This window comes from Pteronotus mesoamericanus, unplaced genomic scaffold (genome assembly GCF_021234165.1).
Source record: "Pteronotus mesoamericanus isolate MK-2021 breed Mesoamerican mustached bat unplaced genomic scaffold, CSHL_Meso_final scaffold_85, whole genome shotgun sequence".
NCBI lineage: Eukaryota > Metazoa > Chordata > Mammalia > Chiroptera > Mormoopidae > Pteronotus > Pteronotus mesoamericanus.
In genome coordinates, this window is record NW_026555329.1 from 262,360 (window position 1) to 286,289 (window position 23,930).

Consider the following 23,930-nt stretch of genomic DNA (forward strand, 5'->3'; position numbering starts at 1 on the left):
GGGGGAACGTTTGTTTGTAAGTGCTCCGAACAGACTCTGCTTTTGAAAAATGCTTATTGTTATGTGGATAATTTCTTGACCAGGGATTGCTTTTCTAAAGGCAATATGGAGAAAGCGAATATTCAAGAAAAGGTCAGTGTGTAAATAGCTTCCTAAAATACCATTTGTGTATCCATTAAGACGTGGGGGGAGGTGGTTGTGCCGTGCATGCTTTGTGCAGGAAGAAGACATGGCTGTAAAGGATAGACTGTCTCCCCCACTCCCGCCCCCCATAACCAAGCCTAAGCTAGTTAGTCTTGTCAAGTAGAAGGGATTTACTGTCGAGGAAGGTGGCTCCGACTCTCAAGGGACGGGGTGGGGCAGAGGTTCCAGGAAAAGTAAACTAACCAAGCAGAAGTAGGACTCTTTCATACTTGGAGGTGGTTTGGAACTTTAGGTAGGATAAGGATGTCCTTGCAATGATGGTGATTCTTTAGTGCCCAATAACATAAGACAGTGTTATTAGAAAGTCTTTCCTTCTTACAGGCTAAGCTGCCTGTTAGAGATTAGCAGTGGGGTTCCTTCATTACTGGGTGAATTATTAGGTGTAAAAAAAATCATTGTCAACCAGGCAAACTACTTTGCTCCCTAACTGATGTCATCGCACAGTGGTACGAGTATGACACAGCTGTGTCTGGCCCAGCAGGGAAGCCAGGTGGGACCTGTGTGCTTGTTAGGAGCCACCGCTTGCAGCCATTCTGGGGGAAGGTCTTCAGCTGAGCTCTCAGTTTGAGGAAGGATGCACGTGGAGGAAGGGGGGCGGGGATCCCAGCAGCTGGCCACTCTGGTAGAAAGGAAGGAGTGGCAGGGTACAGGCACACGCTGTCCCAGAACTCCCTTGCGCTTCCCCATAGCTGTGGCATTTCATTCCTTAGGGCCCTGAGTCCCAGCTCCCTTCCTGTGGGTTGTGTCAAATGTGCTTTATCTGATTGACTTTGAACATCCCGAAATGTCACATGCAGATGTCTCGTGGGAGTGAATGTGCACATGTTTGCGATCACATTGTGAGAAGCCAAACCTGTGAGCTGGCAAATGCTGTTGGCAGGGAATACTACAAAGGAAAATCTTTGTTTCCTCCGTGGAAACTGACCGTGTAGTCTTCACAGCCTTTTGTACAAATACCTACAAATCAGATAACTTCCCCATCCAGTGCTTGCCTTTGGAATTGTCTCTAAATACATCAAGCAAACAATAATAAAAAAAAATACTGAAATGACTGTCTGGTGGCCTCCTCTGTCCTGTGTCTCATGAGTAAATGTGGGCATCAGTCACAACATAGAAAATGCGTGAAAGGGGGTAGAGTTTTCTGACTAGAATCTTCAGAAAACTCAGTATGTTCAGCAGTTGCCTCCTTTTTGTACCATTCTGTGAATAAATTCATTCTTTAAAAGTAAACGTAAAACCACCATGAGATACCTCTTCATATATATATATATATATATATATATATATATATATATATATATGCTTCTCTTGAAACCCAGAGAATCTTAAGTGTTGGTGAGGATGTGGAGAAATTGGAACCCTCATGCATTACTGGTGTGGATGTCAGATGGAGCTGGGGTGGGAAATAGTGTGGAGGTTCTTCAAAAAAATTACAAATAGAAGTGGCATATAATCCAGTAGTCCCACGTCTGAGTATACACCCAAAAGAGTTCAAAGAACGGTGTCAAAGAGGTATGCGTACACCCACATTCATAGCAGCATTATTCATGAATTCTATAACTCTGTGACAGAATTATTCATGAAAGCCTAAAGGTGGAAGCAACCCTAAAGGTCATTAAAGAGCTTATCCATCAATGGATGAATGAATAAACAGAATGTGGTATGTACATAAAATGGAATATTATTCAGCTTTAAAGAGGAAGGAAATTTTGATATACGCTACGACATGGATGGCTCTTGAGGACATTATGTTACGTGAAATTAGCCAGTCTCAAATAGGCAGATACTGTATGATTCCACTTACATGAGGTACCAAGAGTAGACAAACTCAGAGAGACAGAAAGGAGAATGGTGGTTGCCAGAGGTGGGGTGCGGTGGAATCAGCAAACTGCTTGTACCATGGGCTGTGGGGTGGGCCCGTCCCGGGTCTGCTGTGACCCAAGGGGTAAGGGAGTGCCTGGCTGGGTGTCATGTCTCTGAATCCTCACCGCTATATGCTCAGGTACATAGTACGCCTCCATGTTACGGGGGAGGAGACCAAGGCATAGGCTGGTTACGGGATTTATTTCCCCAAGCTTGTAAGAGGCAAAACACAGATTCAGATTAAGTTTGTCCCTGAGCCATCTTACCTGGTGGGTAACCCTCCTCTCCCCACACCACGTTTCAGCGTATACCTGACGGTACTACCGTGGAGACTGAGACGATGCCGAAGGCCCACACAGGAGATTTTTGAGGGGTTTGCTAAGTTGGTGGTGGGGGTGCTAAGTGCACTTGAGGTTGAAAGCTTTCCATTTGAACACAAGTTAGAGGAATTTATAAGCAATACTCTCTACCCATATTATCTATGAATAAAACTAAGTAAATAGTGTTACCTACTTTTTTTAAAAAAATGCATTTGAGAAAGTTTTTCCCTTGGTTGGTTCTTTCGAAATACCCATTAGTTTTGTTCACTTCAGAATACCAGGAAAACATTATGACAAATCTATGACTTGGGAGTTTAGTCAGAAATGTCAGCTGGGAAGAAAGGCCCCGATTCTAACAGTATGTTACAGCAAGTAGGGTCCTGCGTACGTGTCCGTCCTTGCTCTGTCTTACCAGCCCTGTGAAGCCTGAGCTCAGCACTGGTCTCCTCTGATAGGTTTCAACCAGGAAATGACCAGAAGCATTTCCACTTATGACAGTTTATTAGGTACAGAGAAATGAATCTGTAGGGGGAACATTGAGAAATATAAAACACGTGTGAAACCCTGGGGGGCAGAGACAGTGTCCTTGTTGGGGGGTGGGGAGGGGGGCCTGGGGCTTGGAGGTCTCTGTGTGAGCTTACAGTCAGGGCTCAACTTTTGTCCTGCGAGTTCAAAGGGCCTGAACCCAGTGATGGGTCTCAAGGAGAGACGCGACGCCAGGTTCCTCCCTAATGGCGATGTTTGGTTTCTGCTCATTCCTGCTCTCGGTCCTTGAATGGTTTTATCTTTCATTTCTATCCTAGTGGTGCAGACCAAGAGCGTGCAGTGCCTCTTTGGGGCAGGCAGAGCACGCTCGGGTGCAACTGCTGTTGTCTAGGGCCTTCTTACCCATGATCATTAAATCCTTTGTAATTACTTTGTACAGCTGGGAGGGAGGCGGAGTGGTTACCATTAAAATAAAGAAATTCTGACCTTTCGGAAGCCTCCCAGAACCTATGAAACAAATCAGCTATGCCCAGAGCGGGTGACCTGGAGAAACTTCTTTTCCATTGATTTAGCTGTCAGTTTGGCTTGATTTATTCCAGGGAGAAGGGAACTTGACCTTGCTCACTTGCTTCTCTGTGTGAGGCGGCGGCGGCGGCAACAATGCCGGGTGGCCTCTTAGTCTTCACTGCAGACCACAGGCAGGTGTGTGAGGCCAGCGTTGCCAGAACCCTGCTCCTGTCTACCTGTGTGGGACGGCTAGGACAGGGCGTGATGGCCTCGAGCTGTGAGCGCCTCAGAGGCTCCGAAGGACACATATGCACTGCTCTCCCTGCCTGGTTTCCTTTAATCGGCAGCTTTTTGATAACAGACCAGGGATCAGTCTGTTTCCTTCTATTTTCTGTCCTTCCTCTGTCACAGCCTTCCTCTCCTAGGATGCGGAGCATTTGGGGCTGGGCGACAAGCAAAAACACACTTCCCTCCCCTCGCCAGCTGCAGACGAAGGGTGTGAGCAGCACTCAGAGCCCGTCCCGGCCTGCTCCATATTCAGGGCTGGCTGAACTTGGACCCTACTCCCCCACCCCTCGGAGGTGTCCGCTGCAGGGACCGGGGGCTCTCAGGCCAGTGAGATTGTTCAGCTCCAAAGGGAGCCAGGTCTTGCCTGGTGGGTGGTTCCAGGTTGCCCAAGGCTGGGGGTGGGGCACCAGGTATTTGAGGCAGATATTTCATAGTATGTTTTGGTCTACATTTTACCTTGCTGTAGAAATCCTGCACTCGGGAGGGGGGAAAAAGACCTCTGTGATAGAATTAGTAATTTAATAACGAGTTATGTAGGTTTCTAACTTGCAGGGAAAATACCAAAATCTCATAAAGCTCAGCCCCTCTCATCCTGGCTGCCAGGATAGGGCTGGGAACTTGGAAGGGACCAGGAGGAAAAGTCTCGGGGACTTGGGCACGAAGGCCACTGTAAACAGAGCATTGGCTACTTGTAGGATCATTCAGTTACAAAAGGGGCCAAGCCCACTCCTGCCTTGACTTTTCGTTATATTTACATTAGGCAGAAAAAAAAAAAATCCCTGTACTGCAAAACGGGAACGAGATGTTGCATCTCGTTCGCTGGAGGCTGCGTGGCATTGTCTGGGTATGGGGACACACTAGTCTCTCTGAGCTGTGTCATTTATAAGGCATTATTTGGTTTGATTCTGCAGTTTGTGCGCTGAGAATATAAAATCATGCCAATAAGAAGCCGCTGTGGCTGCTGCGACTTTGAGACTACCCGCAAACCAAGGAATCTTCTAAAAACAGTTCCAAATCTAGGAAGGGTCAGCCTGTGCGCATATTTACAGTCATGGGATGGACACTATGGGATGGGGACAGGGCTCTATCTGCACTGATAGACGGACATCAAGATGCATTTTTAACAAGGGAGAAACAGTATGGTTTTTTAAAAAATAACAGTTGACTACGATACTGACATAAAGCCTGCGCAAACCACATATGTACAATAAACAAACGCTCCATTCAGCGCCTGCATGTCAACTGAGTTACAAGTTGAGTGTGGGGAGGTCAGACGCGGCCTCCCAGGGAGGCCTGGCCCATGGCGGGGAGCCTCAGCTGCTCTCAGGCCACTGGCTTCCTCGGTCTTCTCACCGCAGAGTCTTCAGCGATAACTGTGGAAACACGACAACATGACCGGGTTGGCTGAGAAGACTCACCGCTTGCAGATGACCTGCCCCGGGCTGGGCACGGAGCCTCTCCATCGTGTTCAAGGAGCTGATTTTACCCAGGGGGTCGCGGGTGGGAAAAGGATGAAATGGGACAGAGCTCATGGCACGTGGAGACCTAAAGGCATCTTTTATAGGATCATTTATAGGATCAAGCACCAGCAGATTCACTTGACAGGGAGCTCAGGAAAAGCAAAGAACTTGCTGGAGACCTCGAGACAAGGTAATGGAAAAGAGACCAAGTGCCCAGCCCTTTCAATTCCCAGCCCAGGGCCCCCACCTGTGCACGTGTCCCATAAAAGAACACTCTTCGGGGCACTGTTCTGGGCTCATTCTGGAACCCAGTGATTTATCTGGGCGACTGCTTTGGGTCTCACTGAAGTGAGAATGAATTAAGATACTGTTCAATACTGTTCAATGAGACATAAGGAAGGTCTTGGCTCTGGGATGACCAAGATGGACTTCACAATCCATCCTTAACTAGACATTCACGGACTCCATGATCAGGGTACGTGCCCGCAATAAGGCCAGGGACCAGACACCGTGCAATGTCAGATCACACCTGCACATTTGGAGGTGAGGGTGACTCCTGTCCTGGCAATTTTGACATGCCAGGACAAGCAGCAACCTATAGTGGAAGGAGCACAGGACAAGGAGTCAGAGGTCTGGGCATGTCACTTTGGGCAAGTTCCTTAACCCTGTGGGGCTCCATTTTCTAAGCTGGGGAAAAAAAAATAGCACTAGAGGCATCTCTCCAGCTTACATCACAGGCTTAGTGAAAGGGTCAAATGAGGTAAGACACGCAAGTTATCTGAAAAAAATGTATAGAGTTATGCAACATAGGAACTATTATTTTGATTATGACTATATTTTTCTGACCACAGGAGTAATGTATTCATTGTAGAAAGTTCAGGAATTGCAGAAGTGCACTAAGAAGAAAGGAAAACTCAGCGCAAATCTCCCAGAGTGAATGTCTGCGCACAATTTGTCTTCTGTCCTACTCATACACATAATGCGATCATATGCCCAGTTTTGCACTTGGGATCACCTGAGGGCACTTATTGCAATTCCTGGATTAGCTGCACTAGGAAAGGGGGCTGTGCTGTCCTCCTTCAAGGAGCTCATCCCAGCTTCCAGGAACCTCACCCCTTCCTTCTCACGTGACTTTCCTTGAGGTTCCACACAGCTGCAGAAGGGCCCAGTGTAGCAGCACGTCACACTCTGTCACACCAAACTCCAAACAGGGGAGGGGCTAATGGGTGTTTTCAAAGAGACAAAGGGCCTTTAAGTATGAGACCCTCTCCCGTGCAGGGAGAGTGCGATCTCCGCCCAGGTTAGGGAACGCTCTGTCCACGTTGCATCACGTGAGAGGGCGTTTCTTGTCTCGTCACAGAGGCACGTGACCCCCTCCCACTTTCCTCGAGCCACCAGGACTTGAACTGTGACTAAATCTGGTCAACATAAGTTACGATATTGATGCCTATAGGGGATTAAACTTAACATTTCCAAATTTGGAACATCAGTTGATACCAAACCACAGTAAGAATCCTTTCCCTTTAGTTAAACAAACACTTCTCTAAAAATATATTAAACTTGTTGTTGTGGGTCTTCTTGTTCTATCATCATGTCTAATATAACTACATACCATTCTCAAGGCATGATAAACTTAACTTTCTCCAATATTTTTTCAGCTATTTTTATGTTTCACGCATTCTCGCTTTAGCCAGAAATTTCAAATAAATATGCTCCATAAAAAAGTAAACAAAAATTATAATGTTGATGGGGGGCAAACGCCCCCAAGGAAAAGAAACTTTGTGCTCTGCGGACGAGAGGAAAACTCCAAATAATGTTTTGTAAACATTACAGAGTTTCTCTCTGAGGCTTCTTAAGCCAACGTAACGAGGGAAGCAGGAACGGGGTGTGGAGGGGGTGAGTGTTGTAGAGGGGTCCACAGGGGTCTGGCTGCTAGCTTGCTTCTGCATGTGGTGGTCATTCCAGGGAGCCCCTTTCACTCTTTAGATTTTGACATTCTAAGTGTCATTTCTGGGAAATAAAGTACCCCCAGTGGTTTTCCCTGAGGAAACGGAGTCTGAGGAAAAATGTAAAGCTGTTGGGAGAAAGCACGCCCTCAACATCTCTGAGGGACATAAGGGACGTGTTACCTGAGCATTTCTGCCTTTGATGTCATCGGAGCTCTGCCCAGCAGCCTCGGCGTGGAGCCAGGGACCAGGTGTCCGGCCTGAAAGACACAGGGACGATCTTACCATCTGTTGGCCCAGGGACGGGCTGTGCACGTCACAGAGAAAGTCGGGCTAGCCCGGCAATTAAGCAACAGCAAAGGAACCCAGAGCAACCTGAGCCGGTCAACCTGAAACCTTCAGGCCGCTGGCCCTGGGCTGCAAGTTTCCACCCCAGCTTCTCTGTCACAGACTGTGACTATAGAGGCGTCACGTTCAGTACGCTGGGGGAAAACAATGGCTAAGACCTGTCATCTCAATGCATGTGAGAGCATCTAAGCTCAAGGCAAACCGCCGGTCTCCAGCCCCCAAGATGTGCCACGTCCCGAGCTAGACTCGGTTTAAGAAAATCTTGAGCACAAGATAAGTACGTGCTGACAAACATCAGGCTCTATTCCATCAGGACCCGATCCATTCTCTAAAATGTATTAGACATTATACAAGTTATATATAAATACATTCTCATCATTGAGAATTCAAAGAACACAGGAGAACAGGAAAAAGAAAACCAACCAGAAGTGGCTCTTCTCTGCCTACCCCTCCCCCATCCCAATTCTCCACCCAAGTCACCAAAGTTTGCTGTTTATTCCTCCAGGCATGTTTTCCCTTTGACAGTCACTGTGTGTGTAGATGTGTATACATGCAGATGTAGGATGTGGTTGGTCTAGCCAAGTTTTAAATCCACATTCCCAGGAGGTCCTGCGAGATCCTATGTGTCAGGTATTCCAAACGATGGCCCGGGTGTCCCTCTCTCCGCTGCGTTTGGTACAAGGCTTTTCTGTCCTGCTTCTGCCACAGACTAGGAGTTAAATAATCGCATCCCCAGGCCCATCGGAACAGCTCCGGCTGCTGTGCTCCTTACAAAGCCCCGGGAGAAGCACAAATAGTCATCACGGATGATTTGTAACAGCGAGAACCTGGTTAACAACCTGCGTTCAGTGAAAGTATGTAAGGAGTCTATGGTTTATCATCAGATGATGGAGTCGGACGCAGCTGTGTGAATGCTGACAAGGGCGCAAATAATTTGGGGTGACATTGAGAGACAGGAGAGAAAAGCAGGCCAGAAATTGTATAAATAGAATGACCTCAACTATTTTTAAAACTCATGGACATATAAATAATATCCCGGATGGATTCCTCCTGGGTTAACTGGTTTTCTTCAATCTTTTAAAACACACTTTTCAAGTTTTCTACAACAAGCCTGGAGGTAATCGCAGGAGCCTATTCAGGTAAGATACGGCTTTTACAAAGAACTGTCTCACAGAAGGGTTATCCCACAGCTTATAAACCATTAATCCAGCGGGCACTGTAATTTTCATTAAAATGCTTTTTAAATTGATGAGTGCATTTGTTCTGGGATAAAGATATTTTCAGACAAAGGACAGAGGAAGTGCTAGATTTCTAGCCAGTTTATTAACTAAATACAAAGTAAAAACACACTCGTGTAAGCCCTGACCTAATTCCAGGTGACTTTGAAGTGACTGTTGTGAGGGCTAAGCAGCTCCCAGCTGCTGCAGACAGGGCCCCCTCTAGGCCAGGGTTTCTGAACCCGGCTCACTTTGGGCTGGCCGACCGTGCCTGCGTGCTGCGGGCTGTTCGACAGCATCGCCGGCCTACCCACTGGACGCCAGTTGACATTCTCTGTACCCCAGATGACCTGTAACAATAAGAAATGTCTCCAGACAGTGCCAAATATCTCCTGGGGGCAGAATCCTCCCCCCACCCCCTGGCCCCGGAGAACCCCTGGGCAATACAGCAGGCTTCCGCACAGGTCAGCGGTGTGCCCTGGTTTTCATAAACACCCCTGGAAACAATAGCAGAGCTAAACGAGAATCGCTTTCTTCATGAAACAAAGGAAAACTTTGCACCTCTCCTTACGCAGTGTTGATGGGAATGGAAAATGGAAAACACTACGGTGGGTCCTCAAAAAATTAAAAATAGGCTTTCCCTGTGACCCAGCAATTCTACTTCTGGGTATGCACACAAAAGAATTACAAGCTGGGTCTCAAAGAGATCATTGTGCACCCACGTCCATAGCAGCATTTTCACAAAAGCCAAAAGGCAGGAGCCCCACAAGTGTCCACTGATGGATAAATGGATAACCAGGATGTGGTAGGCCCATACCATGGAACATTACTAAGCCTTAAAAGTGAAGAAAATTCTGGCACATGCTAGAATACAGATGAACCTTGAGAACATCATGCTAAGTGAAGTTCTGGTTTTTGAAACCAGTGTCAAAAAGTCAAACTATGATAGATTCCACTTATATGAGGTACCAAGAGTAGTAAAACTCATAGAACAGAATGTGGAAGGGTGGGTGCCAGAGGCTGGGGGAGGGGAGAATGGAGAATTGTAGGTGAATGGGGGCAGAATTTCAGTTTTGCAAAATGAAAGCGGTTCTGGAGAGCGTACCACGGTGTGAATGCACTTCACACGACTGAGCTGTGTGTGCACTTCAAAAGGTTTGCAGGGCAAATTTCATGCTATACATTTACAACAAAAAGTTAAAAAAAGACGGAAGCATTAGGGCATCTGGGTGCTGTGTGTTTGTTGGAAGGAGAGGGAAGCAGGTCCGAGGGGGCGGGGAGACGGCACAGGCACAGGGAGCATGCACACCCACTCATCCGGCAGAACCCGCGTGGGCTCCCAGGCCACGGAGAGCTCTGCCCTGGGGGAAGCAGGTTAATGCACAGCAGGAGGACCGTTGTAAGGAGAAACGTAATTGGACAAGCATGACCCACAGCAGACTCACACTAATATAATCAGCAAGGCTCTGCCCTATGGCTCACAGGGATGGTGGGGACGTGCTAATTTAATTGTGCTAGCAGGCTATGGAAGTCTCTCACGTCTGCCAATTACAAATGCCATTTCTGCTCTGTAGGATGCCAGTTCCCTTTGTAGGGTTTCTCTCCTCCGCCTCCGCCTCCTTCTTTTTTTTACTGCACCTGCCTAAGCATCACGAGATTGTATTTGGGTCTGGGCACTGATTTGGACATTTCTGCGTGATGAGGGGAACGCAGCACTGACTGCCAACTTCGCCCTCCTGGTGAGCTGTTGCCAGGGGTGGGGGGGGTGCGGAACTTTTTTTTTTGTATTTTCAGGGATAAGACTTGGCACCGTGGGCTCAAACACAGAAACTTTGCATTAGAATTTACCGCGTCTGAATGTTGAAGGATTCCATAGCACATTATTATTAGGAAAAGCTGCAAAATAGAAAGAGATTTTCAGGAATCTGCTCTTCTGGAATGGTTTAGGGAAGAGATCAGCAAAACATGGCCAGCAGGCCAATCCAGCCAGCACGTGTGTTTATAAATCAAGTGTTATTGGAAGATGGCTGTGCTCATTCATTCCCATATTGTCTATGGCCACTTTCACATGAAAGTGGCAGAACCGGGCAGTAATGGCAGAGATCATAGGGCCTGCAGAGCCGTAAATATGTCATCGCCGACATTTTAAGAAAACACTCACTGGCCTCTGGTTTAACGGAGGGGCCAGCAACTGAAAAGAGTCCAGGGGCCACGTGGTCACAGTCACGTGGCACAGTCTGGGCGCACGGGAGAGCAAAGGGGTTTGTGACGGGAGGGCGGACGGGTGCAAACCAGCAGGAAGCTGAGCCCGAGAGAAGGGGCCTCCCCAAGTGCCGCTAAAGAGACTCGCGGAGTTCCTGGTCTGGGGCTAAGCCTGGACGTGGATGATTTTATACTTTTCCATGCTGGTCCACAGAAGTCTGGGGCCGGGGGCCTCACTCAGGTTGCGGGCAGGGAACACGTCCGACCCGCCCTGCCTGTCATGGACTCCGTCTGTCTCATCAGCTCCTGCCCCGTCGGATTGGCTCTGCACCAGACAAGGGCTGGTTCATGTTTGAACTATCACTGTGCTGTCAACACCGCACCTTGCTTTTCTCCACTGCCCGTGTTTCTAAAAGCACTTGTCTCCCTGGCCTCTGGGCCGGAGGGGCAGGCCGGCCAGGCTCCCCTCTGCCCCGGCTGGGGCTGAGCAGCAGCCTGGCCGCACGATGAAACCAGGAGGACGCAGCTCTCTCTGGGCTGAGACTTTCAGCCTTAGCTGGACATTGGCATTATTCGGAAGCTTTCAAAATTACCAACACCCTCGTGCTACCTGGGTATTCTAATTTAGTTGGTCTACATGCAGCCTGGCCTTTAGGATTTTTGAGTTCTCTAGGTCATTTGAATGGGTAGCGAAGGCTGCAAACTGTTGGCCTGAGGACACTCCCCATTTCATAGTCTGCCAGAGTTCCACTCTGGGGGTTTTTGGGTTCTTTCCCAGCTATTAATGCACAGTTGCTGCATGCTATTTTCCTTGGGGAGGGGAGGGGCAAGTGGTAAATTCCCCTAAATCTGATCCTAAACAGGAACCCCCATGTTCTGTAAAAGCCTCTAAGTGAACCCTCGGGGCCTGGGACGAACGCATGTTCCGACCCTTCCAGGAGTACGAACGGCCCTGCACTGCCGTTCAGGACAGTGAGGTGACGGCCAGCCTGCCGCTGGTCCATGCCCACCAGGCACCGCATTCCGAGGGTCAGGAAAACCAGGAGTCCCCTCCTGGCGGTACTTACTTCTGGGGATCTTGCTGGGGTAAATCTTCTGGCATGGTTTATATTCATCTGGAGGAGGAAAGTCTTCCACGGAGTGGAACGTGAATTTAGACTCGAAGTCATCTGCACACACAGGAAACGGCAAAGTTGCCCTGATTACTGTGAGAGCCTAAGGTCGCCTGCCTGGTGCCAGGGATAGTTCCCCCTAAGGCATCCTTCCACTCCTCAATTTTTACTCTTTGGCTGGGACAAGGGGAATCGGGAATAGTGAAATTAACATACTCTCCCCATCACCCACCCCAACTTACATCCACCAATATCTTCAGGAAGCTTCTAAAGAGCCACAGGGCTATGCAGGGCCCAGAGTCAGAGATGGGGAACATGGCAGCATCAGGGACAGCCAAGTCCCCATGGCCTGACACCCTCCTGAGGTCCTAGGGGGGCCTGGGTGGGGAGAAGTGGGCAGAACAGGCATCCTGGGCCTGGCTGGTGGCACGGAGCGTGGCCTGTGTCCAGTTGCGGACCCGGACCCCCCAAAGCAAACAGGTTCTGTCCTGAGCTCTCGACAGCAAAAGGAGATGGGGCATGTGGCCCGTTCATGGGGTGAGTCCCTGCTTTGTGATCTAGGGTTTGTGTCTGACAGTAGCTCAACCCACAAAGGGATCCAAAGACTTCTGGTCACATCTGATCCCATGGGACTTTCCTTCCTCTCTCTGCATTTTTGTGCTAATGGTCCACCTGCCCACCGGGCCTTCTGTCCATCGGTTCACCTTGTCCAAATCACGCTATTCTTTCAGCCTTGTGCATGGATTTCTCCACAGAGACAGGCAGACACACAGTTTAAATGTTAGTTTTCTTCTTTCTCTAAACTCAATCAGAAGGTTAAGAGTGGGTTCTGGAACCCTCCAGAAAGCCTCAAGAGAAACCCTATATTTAACACAACCTGTGGTCCACTCTATGCTACAGAGAGTCCCCTGTTCTGGCAAAGCCTGCACCCGGGGCTGGCACGCTCCCGCTGGGGGCTGGGAACCGCCTCCTCACCGGCAGCCAGCATGGCAGCCGTGGCCCTGCTTACCGATGATGTGCAGGCTCCCGTTCCGCAGCTGGCCCCCGGGCGGCTGTGTCTGGGTCCAGCCTGGGGCCTGCTGGCTCCTGCTTGAAAGCTCTGTGGTGGGTGATCTCGCAGGGGGTGCCGGGGGTGGGTTTAGCTTCCCCCCACCGGTGCCTGTCAGAGAAGATGACGGAGTGTTCAGATGCAGGAATGAGTGGGGACAGATGATGTTATTACTGTCTGTGAGGGGTGCGTAAAAGGGCAGCCTCCGGAGACAACCTGCTTGGGCCTGAATCCAGTTCTCCCACTCGACCACACCACCTCTTTGTGCCTCAGTTCTCTCATCTGTCAAATGGGAACAATAATAGTCCACATACCTCCTAGAGTTGTGGAGGGGGTTAAACGAGTTGATGTGAGTCAAGTCGCATCTAGTAAGGGCTCAATAAATGTTAGCTGCTGCGATAACCTCGGCCATGACAGTGACAATCCTCAGCATCAGATGGTAGAGACCCGAAAACGGGAGCCACTGCAGAGGCCGCAGAAAGGGAAGACTGTCTGCAGGGCCGCTCAGAGGGAGGCCAGGTGAACAGCTGCCAGGGCCTTGCTCCCGCCCCGTGTCTGCTCACACCCGCTCCCCTGCACGGCGGACCCTCGTTTCTCTCTCCAGTCGAAATGCAGCTGGCCCGACCCCAGTCCCACTGGCCTCATCAGTCCCTCCCCGATGACCGCTGTGGGAGGCGTGCTCTCCTGTGCTGTGCTTTTTTGTCTGACTCGCTGGGCAGTCAGTAACCACTGTCACGCAGGTACTCTACTCATTCCACTTGACACAAAGATGACAGCTGTTCTGCTATTACTGTGCCAAGATGTGCACAATTACAGCCTCTTTCTCTTCTCCCCCATTGGCCAGAAGTACAAATTACCCTCCTGTTGTTCATGGAAAACTAAGGTTCAGGTCCAAAGATACAAGGAGAGGGGCCAGACAAGCACCTGTTCCTGGCCTTGCGGTTCCTGCTGCAGAGCAGGCCTGGAGCCTGGCCGCGGCAGCTGTGTTCTCCCACCTGCCACCAGCAGGGTGCCTCCCCTCCCTTCAGGTCTCACCCAGACTGGCTGCAGCTCCAGACCCCGTGCACATGGCAGCTCCTGGCTCCTACCAGCCATCGGCTCAGCCCCCGCTCCCGCCCCCCAGCTCCCCACTTTGGAGCTGTTCCCCTAGTCTGTCACCTCTTGGTCACATCTCCAATCCACACTGGGCCCATGCGCCCAAGGCCCAGAAACCTAGCCTGGAGTTCTAGGAGCTGGGGCTGCTCCCTGAGAACTGGAAGCATTCTCCAAGGGTTAGAACCACGGAGAAAGCCTTAGAATCCAGCCCAAAGGGGCACCGTGATGGTCCCGCCTTCTAATACCAGCAGAGCCACCCGGCACCTGGCTCTGTGCCCAGGTCCACACTGCCAGGCTCCCTCCCCAGCTCCCGGCAGGGGCCTTGCAGTTTGTGATGGAGCCACAGCCAGAACCTGACCAAGCCCAGGGCTGAGGGGTCATTGGAGGGCCTGTGGGTGGACAGCGTCCCACACTCTGCTTCCTTTGAGCTTTTTAAGAAAAAAAATACCCTTCCTACCCTTGCTGGTCTTCCCTTCCTTGTACCGGGATCCACTAGGATTTATTTGCTTCCACAAGCCGACTAAAGGGGCTAAGGAGCTGCTGACCCGCTTCGGGATGGGAAGCTGCCTTCCGCGTGGAAAGAGAGCAGGAGAGGGAATAACCCGAGCCCCAGCCACCGGCACATTTTCTCATTTAACATGCCTACCAGTCCTGGGGGGCAGGTGTTGTTATTACTTCCATCTGTCAACTATAATGAGAGCAAAGTTCAAGAACGTTTAAGAAACTGGCATGAGGCTACACAGGAGTAGGCGAGGAACCAGGATGCGGACTCAGATCTCTCTGAATCTCAAACATTGCTGTTGTTTTTTGAGAACCACACGAGGGACATTGAAGGATGGCAGGTGTCAGAGGGTCACGCCAGCTCCAGAGCTGGCCCTGTGGCAAAGAGCAGGCTGGGAGGAGAATGACAAAACCTTGTTTCTTGGGACTAAGGGCCTTGTTCTTGCTCTTTGTACCAGGAATCTAGCTAAAAGAATATCTGAAATGTAGACTATAATTGCTATAAAAGTATTCCCTGCAATATTATTCACAATAAGAAAAAATGGAATCAACTTTAACACTAGAAATGAGGTATATACTGATTGTCATAGTAAATGCTTATAAATTTTTATGATTTGACAAAATTGCTTTTAATATTAAATAAAAACAGAATAGAAAGTAGTATATATAAAATGGTATTAACTAGGTAAATATATAGGTACATTCATAGAAGAAAAAAAAAGAAAGAAAACATCCAAAAATGACAGTTTTTATATCTGGGTGATGTTATTATGGGCAATTTAAATCTCCTTCTATTTGCTCTACAATGAGCTTGTATTATTTTTAATGCAAGGACATAAATTTAAGAAACTTTATGCATGAAAGGATTTTCTGAAACAGCAAGGAACATCTGCATAAGTGTAGATGTGTGTAGGAACGTGGGTGTATTTTTTAAAAATAAGTTTGGGTATTTATGAGTGTGTCTGCATGCATGGATGAACGTGCGTGGATGTGTGGGTGTGTTTCCCATTCAGAAGGACCCCAAAAGTGAATGTAGCCGTTCCCCTACAGGGACGTCTGCTGTGGGGCATGTGCACTCAGTCCCAAATCTTTGCTGCTGCATAGGTGAAGGGATCACGCCTAGTATGGGGCTGAAGATACAGACCGTCAGTTTTCCAGAGTCAGGAGGAGAAGCTGCCCCCCGGCCCCAGAAGGGGGCTCCGAATGCTACTCCAGTCTCCTGAGGGCCTGTGGATATTCCAGCTGGGAGCTGGGCTGTAATGACTCAGGGAAATTCAACAGGATCGCTGATTCTGGAACAAACGCACCCACGGCCCCCTCCACCCCGGGGTGATGGTGAGAATAAATAACCTTCCTCTAGATCTTGCTGTAGCCGGGCCCTGTTCCAACAGCTGTCAGAGGGGGAACTATTGGTATTCCCATTGTACAGAGGAGGAGAAGGAAGCCCAGAGAGGCTGGGTGATGGTCCAGGGTCACATGGCGAGTGACAGCGAGGCAGCTGAGGCCAGAATCCCTGGCTTGTGGTCTGCATGCTCTTGGACAAGTCTCCCAGCCTCCCCCACTCTTGGTGTCCTGTCTCTAACACGAATGACCCCGACATGAAGCCCCACAACGAACCTTCATTGCGCTCCACAGGGGCAATGAATAAACAGGTCTGTTCTAAACCCAAATCCCAAGAGCTAAGCCATCCCAAGATATTCCCCAGAGGCTCATAGGAGCAGGCTTCTGGCTGTGGCCCTGGCACCTCCTCAACGGCTGGCAATGACATGCGGCCCCCTGATAGGCCACCCTGGACCAGAACACGGTGCTCACCTGGGCCTCGGCCGGGCCTCTTCTTCTGCAGGAACGGCTGCGACCCGGGAGGGGCGGGTGGGACGGGTGGAGCGGGCAAGGCCGGCACGCTGGGCTTAGGTGGCTGCAGGTGGAAGCTGGGGGACTTGGGGGGCAGTGGAGGTGGGGCTTCACTGCTGCTGTTAGCGCCTGGCATAGGGGGCACAGGCACCAAGGACCTTGGGGTGCAGGAGGCATAAAGGGGGAGTGGTGGTGGCGGGGGTGGGGGTGGCGGCGGTGGGGGCGGCGGGGCAGCGGGCTCCGGAGCATCTTCGGTGGGGCTGGCAGCATCCGCATTGAGCCCGGGGTACCCACAAGGCGGGAGGAGAGGCAGTGGGGGCGGGATGGGTGACAAGTGCAAGGGGGCTGGCTGAGGCTTCACCGCCTTGTCACTGAGAATGGGGTTCTGCGGCAGTGGGGGCGGAGTGGGGGGAGGGGGCGGAGGGGGAGGTGTGGAGGGCAGAGGGGGCACCCCTACCAGGGCGTTATTCCCCTTGGTCTGTGAGCCAGGTGGGGACCCTAGGGGAGCTTTGATGGAGGAGGAAGAGGGCAGGGGTGGGGGCAAGGGCGGGGGCGGCGGGGGCGGGGTGGGAGGAGGTGGGGCCGGCACGCTGGGGCGAGGAGGGACCGTCCTGCTGTGCGCCTCCAAGGCATTGGCGAGCCTGGGAGACGCTGGGGGGTTCAGCGGCCCGCTGATAGATTTGGTGGGAAGCCGGGGAGAAGGCGCTCGGGAGCCAGGGGCCTGCCCTGTCTTCCCACCTGGAAGAGAGACAAGTTCTGAGTTAGCTCAGCAACAGAAGAAAGAGGAACCCCAAGTGTGCGGGCAGCAATGACCACGCTGTCAAGGTTGATGTCAGTGAACTGCACGATGATGCTTTCTTCCTGCGTGTCTCCTGAGAGGCCTCAGGTGCAGCAGCTGTCACCCAAGAGGGCCAGCTGGCCAGCCCCAAGGCCCTCGCCAGCACTACGGTGCTGGCAGGCCACCAGCCTTCCTATGGTACCCCACTGTGGCCTCATCGGCCAGGTCTCCCGCCTGCCGGCCCAGGGCACAGGACTGCGCCTTCCTCCTCCGCCCTTCCTGTCTCCAGGCCACCTCACACGCATCACTTGCACCCACTTGGCCCGTCAGCCCTTATGTCCTAGTTTGGGCCCTCAGGTGTCAACCAGAATCTCCTGGCCAGGGAGGTGTCCCTCACTCCCAGCATCTGTGAACAAGGACTTTGTTTCTGCATTGAGAGTGGAAGCTTCATGCTTTCCTGAGTATATAAGGTAACTTCCAGTGGGAAGACCCTGCCTTGGGGGTCCAGTTCCAATGACCTTGGACCTCCTGGTCCTTTGGCCTCTGAAGTTCCCAGCTCCTTTCCCAAAGACATGTGCCCGTCTCTAAGGGGGTCGCTGTCTCCCGGTCTCCTGGCTTCCTCACCCCGTAGATCCTCCACCAGGTCGACCCCAGCCTGAAATCCAGTGCCTCGTGAATGCAACAACGGCACATCGCCTACAGCGAGCACTTGTGTTTGGTGGCCTTCACGGAAGACTCGTGTGCAGGGTGCTCCCTGGGAGTGGCCTTGTCACGCCGCACACCCTTTTGCCACATTGTTAGTTCTTTCCCTTTTGTCCCTCTGTCTGTCTAATGAGAAGAAGTTTCCTTTCTCTGCGTCCTGTACAGCGGCTCTGTAATGACTGCGCACGTAGGCTTCCATTTAGGAGGCATTAAAAATAGGTCTTCCCAATAAGCACAGTGCTGTCTCGAAGAGGAATTCTGAGGACTTCGTTTTTCCCTATTCCCACACCCTTCCACTTTATAATCTCCAAGAAATCACGTGGAAAACCCTTGAAAACGTGCTTGTTTCTCATACCTCCAACTTTCTGGGTGCTACAGAGTAGGACCCACAGCCTTCACATCCGATTTCTACCCCGGCCTCTGTTGGTAGCCTGAGCTTTTCAGTCCACGAGTCTCCAGCCTGTTTTCCTACCCCAAAGCACTTGCTGCCTCAAGCCAGGCCATTTAAAGCAAGGTGTGGTCGGTCGGCCGAGGTGACTCGGGCTGAGCCTAAGTCACTTCGGGCAGGACTGCCGTGCCTGGCTTTCCAAACAGACGACCCTTCCCTGGCCGTGAGGGAACAGTGCCCTGGACAACACTGCTCATTACAGGGCTCGGCTATGGGATGGCTGTTCTGGAGGCAGGGCAGCGGCGTGTTTACTTCTCTGCTGAGGATTTTCTTTGAGGTGGTGCCGGAGGAGACGCTTCTGCAAGCATGTGCCCACCCTGGTTGACTGGTCGCCCTGGGGGTCAGAGGCAGGCACTGCTGGGCGGCTTGGCTGACACACCCAGGAGGGAAGCCCCCGCCTGGCCGCCTACCCCCCCCCCCCGCCAATCCAATATTCGATGTGAGGCCAAGGGCAGGGGTCAGGCTCAGGGAGTCCTGCCTCCCACTTCTCAAACCTGTTTCCATCGGCCACAGAGATGAAGGTGGAGCACCCAGGCAGCTCCCTAAACCCAGCAAGGCCTCCCTGGGCCCGCTGGCTGGAAGGACTTTAAAGGGACAACAGATTTGAAGGTTGGAATCAGGCCCCAAATAACCAATTCCAACTTTTTAAGTAATTGAGGACACCCGTGTCTCCTCCAACATTCAAAAACCTGTAAAATGAGTCAGTTCAAAGCACAGGAGCCTCTGCTCACTAAGCAGCCACCCAAATGAGAAAGGGGCAAACCCCCCTTTAGCCTAACACGAGCAGCGGCAGCAAGGATGGCAGAAATCCACTGCGGCTTATGCTCATGCCCTCTGGGATGGTGCAGAGAGCCGGCAGGGCACGTGTAAGGTGGGAGCGGCAGGAGAGAGGAGCTGAGCGTGAGTGCAGGCGAAGCAGGCAGGCAGGCGCGGGACGGGGAGGGGGCAGAGAGCTCCGACAGCGCGTGCCAAGGGAAGGAAGGGAGGAGGCCTTCCACCACAGCATAGGCGCTAGTCCTAGAAACCCAAACGGAAACACAGAAGGAGACCAGGCTTCATGCGGGGAAGGCCAGCTGGAGCGCACCCAGCAGGTCTCCCTGATGGGGGAGGAATCTGCTTTTGAGCCTGGGGGTTATCAAAAGATGAGGTAAGTCCTCTTTCAATGTGCTCATGTTTCCAAAGGACCTTGGGTTGCACCGAAGTCTCATTACACATTCTTTATAGCCTGTTGACATTTACTTCTTGTAGCTTATTTTAATGATCACTCCCCTCAGGGCGTGAAGTCAGGGACACATTACGACTTTTGGAGACTCTCTCCTTAAAAAATATTTAAAGTTTCATTTTGTGACTGCACTGGTATAAAGACAAATATAATATTTGACCCTAAAAGTTCATGTTTTTAAGACAAATTCAAATGTTTTCATGGGTCTCTAAACGTATCGCAACATTAGACGCTGCTCTCTGGCTTAATGGTTCTGAGCAACCATACGACCCACTCACACATTTCATTCAATAAATATTTACTGAGCACCTACTATGTGCCTCACATTTTTAAGGCAGTGATCAAAACATAGTTCCTGCCTTCATGGAGCCTAATACATTTAGAGGGAGAAGACAGAAAGTAAATGATTAAATAATATGTCCAATGGTGGTAATAATACAAGAAAAATAAATCAAGGTAGAAGGGATGTGTAATGAGAGAGTGGGACTCGTTCTGTATGGATGGTGAGTAAAGCCTCAGTAAGTTGACCAGATGCCATTTGAGCGGAGCCCCGAAGGAGGGGAGATGGTGGACCGCGTGGACACCTGAGGATCGGTGTTTCAGGCCACGGGAGTGGTCTGCACAGGGCTCTGTGGCAGCAATATGCTCGGCTGCGCAAGAACAGCAAGGAGCGCGGTGTGTGGCTGCAGTGCAGCACTGGAGCCAGCAAAAGTGATACGCAAGAAGATTAGAGAGACAGCAAAGGGCAAAGTCCTTTTCTCTGAACGACGCAGGCCCGATGTCGGGGGCGGGTGGATTCTGAGAGAAAACAGCCTTGACTGTCTCCCTCCGACATGGCACTAAGGCCGTGCATCTGCCCATTGATCCTGTCCTTGACTTTCCCTCCTGTTACAGGTGTCTTTAGTCACTTCATGGTGGATTTCCATCTCCTCTGTAGAGGTCAATGTCTGACTGCACATGCTGGCTCAAATATCTGACACATGTGTCCTATTGCAGACAAGCAGGAACACTGTCGGCTTCCTTTGTCCGATCCCTGTTATAACCTGACTGGGGTTATATCTGTGAAGAGCAACTAGTGCACGTTTTATATCCCAAAGGATGTTTCTTTGATTCCAGGCAGGAAGTTTAAAAAGAGGCGGGCACAGAAGGATGCCAACTCTCAGGACGACCCTGGCACTTTCTTGTCTGACGAGCCCTTGGCAAAAATGAGGACATGAAATGGCCTCTGTGGAGGTTCCAATTGGATCTCAAAGCCTCCTGGAGCCATCATCTCTGCTGGACTTTATCAGGAGGAGGTGGCAGCAAATGCATCCTTTCATTAAAACAGCCGCAGTGCTCAGTAAGAACGTTGGCAAAGTCACATGGTAGAAGATTCTATACCAGGAATGTTTGGGGCTTGATTTTCCCTGGATTAATGAAATTCTTTGAGTTTATCCAAAAAGAAAGAAAAACACTTTTTTGGTACATAATAAAGATATATTTTTCGAATTTTAATGAAATGTTTTCAAAACATCTGACTGTGGTAGACTAGTTGCAACAATGGCCTTGATTTTCCACTCATTCCTGACTCCATACCCGTTGAAATGTGATCTTGCAGCTCCTCTCACTGAGAGATGAAGTCTCTTTCCCTACCCTTGTTCCCAGCCGGCCGTGTAACTTGCTTTGGAAAAAGAGATGCAATAGGAAGTAATACTGTGCCAATTCCAAGTTTCAGTCTCAGCAGACTTTGTATGTTTCTGCCCTCTCCGTTGGAACCTTGCCACCGCTATAAAAACAAACCCTGAACAGCCTGCTACAGATTGAGTGACCATATGGTTCAGGCCAGTTGCCCCAGCTGAGGCACCAAGATCTGAGAAATATGAAGTTAGCAAAGCCACCTCCCCAGCCTGTAGATACGAGAGGGAGCCCAGCTGGGGCTGCCCTAAACTGCCAACCCGTGAATTATAAACTGAATGAATGAGTGTTAAAAGCCCCAAAGAGTTAGGGTATTTTGTGACTTAGCAAGTCCTAACTGACACAATGACACGATGACTGAGAACCCTTCCGACTCATTCATCGCCAGAGGGGCCACGGAGATGCCCCAAAGATCTGCCCGCGCTCTGCTGTCTGAGCCACAGTCACACCACGCACTACGGCAAGTTGGTCTTCATTTATTACAATGGGAGGAAGTGAACAAAAGGATGACTTGGAAGATCGCTTGAGCACAATCCTGTGCTTTGGAAACTTCTGGTGCTTAGGTTCCCAAATGCATGATCTCCTATGGCCCAGCTGTTCACTAAAAACACAGCACTTACCGGCATGTGAAGGATCGCCCAGTTGGGTCTACAAGCGAAGGAGAGAAAGATCACAAGATGGCTGGTCTGGGTTCCTCCTTACCTGCTGCATCCCTCTGGCCTGCTGGTCGCAACACAGGAAAGCCACCAGCAAACAGACCTCCCAGGGCTGGGGGCGTGCTCGCTCTTTGAGAGTTTGCAGAACTCCCTCCTTCTTTGTTGGTGCCTTTAGAACCTTTAGAGAGAAGAGGTGGGTGGATGAGGACCCGTGGGTAGAGCTGAGCAGCCCACTCTCACCCCGGGCCTTGGTCTGTCACTGCCTGTGGCTGCCTGCTGGTCCTCCAACCTGCGACGCTGCCCTTCTAGATGGCACCTGCCCCAAACACCCTCTGCCTAGACCCATGCAGACGCATGCCCGGCCTGTCTGCCGCCCTCTCTGAGCCTACCAAACAGCCACCCACCAGGGGCTGACCACTCTGAAGAGCGACCTAAACCAAGGGCCCCGACACTGCCATTTAGCAGATGCCAGTGGAGGCACTGGCAGCACCTTTCACAGGAGAAAACCCAAACATGACAGGTGTGGAGCTGATCCTGTTTCCACTTGACTGTTCTTATGGGAGGACTAGCCAGAGAAGACCCACAGATTTAGGTCAGACAGTGATGTTAACTTCTTGTCCGCAGAGCCTGGCCCAGAACGGCCAGCCAGAAGTGAAGGCCTGAGATGATTTGTGCTTTGGCATCTCCTTTCCTGAGTGCTCACTCCCCGAGTCCCACACGCTTCCCTGCGCCTTTCTGTGTACGGAGGAGAAAGCTTATGCGCCCCGGAGGAGAGGGGCCACTAATTCTGGCCTTCCAGACGTGTGTGATTACCAGCTACGTACCAGGGGAAGACATTCAGCTTACATAAAGGTTCCCGGCAAAAATCTACAACCCAAAACTAATAAGCCCAGAGAAATGAAGGCACAGTGCCCACTGGTGGATGAATGTGGCCAGATTATTCTAAATATTAATATTCTCCATTACCAACTTATTGGAATGATTAGCAAGTGAGTGTTGTAATAAAAGGGATCTTATCTGTTCGTTGGGCTTAATCGATTAGATAGTGGCTCTCACCAGAAACAAATCTCTAATCAAACTGTGGGAAATATTTCTTAAAATAATTTGTCTGTCTTTGTGTATTAACATATATAGTAATTACAGATATTAGATTCTTGTATATTTAGGGGTATCTTTGAGAATTAACATCATGCTCACCATTAAAAATATATGAAGACCTAAAAATACCTTACAATAACTAGTTCTGCATAGATTATTTCAACCGTCCATAATCTTGACATATACAAAAAAGAGCAAGTATTATTATCTCTCCCATTTTGCAGGTGAGCAAACTGAGTCTTGAAGAGGTTCCTTGGTTTGCCTGGCAGCAGAATGAGAAGCACATCTGACCCAAACACAGACTCCGTTTACCCTATCATGTTCCAGAAGACAGAGAAAGCTGCAGTCATTTGATGCTTTGAGGGAATTCCAAATAAATCTTTTTCCTTGTGGAAAAACAAAAAACTTTGCATTTTTTAATGTTGAGGCTTTCCGTTTTCACTCATTGAGTTTGAGGACTGTGTTGACACAGTGACATTTAAATAAGTTCAAAGTGGTTTAGCCATACGATGAAATATTATTTAGCAATAAAAAGGAGTGAGGTACTAGTTCATTGAAAATGTGATGCTCAGTGAAAGGAGCCAGTTACAAAAGGTCATATATTGTATGATTCCATTTATATGAAATATCCCCTAATTGGCAAATCCACAGGCATGGAGAGCTGATTTAATGGTGTCCAGGGACTGGCGGGGTGTGTGAGTGGGGAGTGAGTGCTAATGGGTCTGGGGTGTCCTTTGGGGATGATGGAATGTTTTCGAAGGCAATGAGGGGGATGGCCATGCCACATTGTGGAAGTTTAAATGCCACTGAATTGAACACTTCCAATGGTTAATATGGCGAATTATATAATGTATGTATTTTATCACAATTAAAAAAGTTATCTCACCATGATGGGTTTTTTTTT

General features: G+C 50.2%; 1 protein-coding gene across 1 annotated transcript in view; it reads right to left on the bottom strand.

Annotated features, from left to right (window-relative positions):
• Nucleotides 1-2,869: 2,869 nt before the first annotated feature.
• Nucleotides 2,870-23,930, bottom strand: part of WIPF3 (WAS/WASL interacting protein family member 3) — a gene marked incomplete at its 5' end in the record, with an annotated part of 28,101 nt that continues 7,040 nt past the window's right edge. The window contains 6 exons of the mRNA XM_054563865.1: nt 2,870-5,041; nt 7,258-7,334; nt 11,909-12,010; nt 12,963-13,112; nt 16,410-17,186; nt 21,975-22,106. Coding sequence (XP_054419840.1) covers nt 5,018-5,041; nt 7,258-7,334; nt 11,909-12,010; nt 12,963-13,112; nt 16,410-17,186; nt 21,975-22,106 — 1,262 coding nt within the window. The remainder of the gene's footprint in view (nt 5,042-7,257; nt 7,335-11,908; nt 12,011-12,962; nt 13,113-16,409; nt 17,187-21,974; nt 22,107-23,930) is intronic.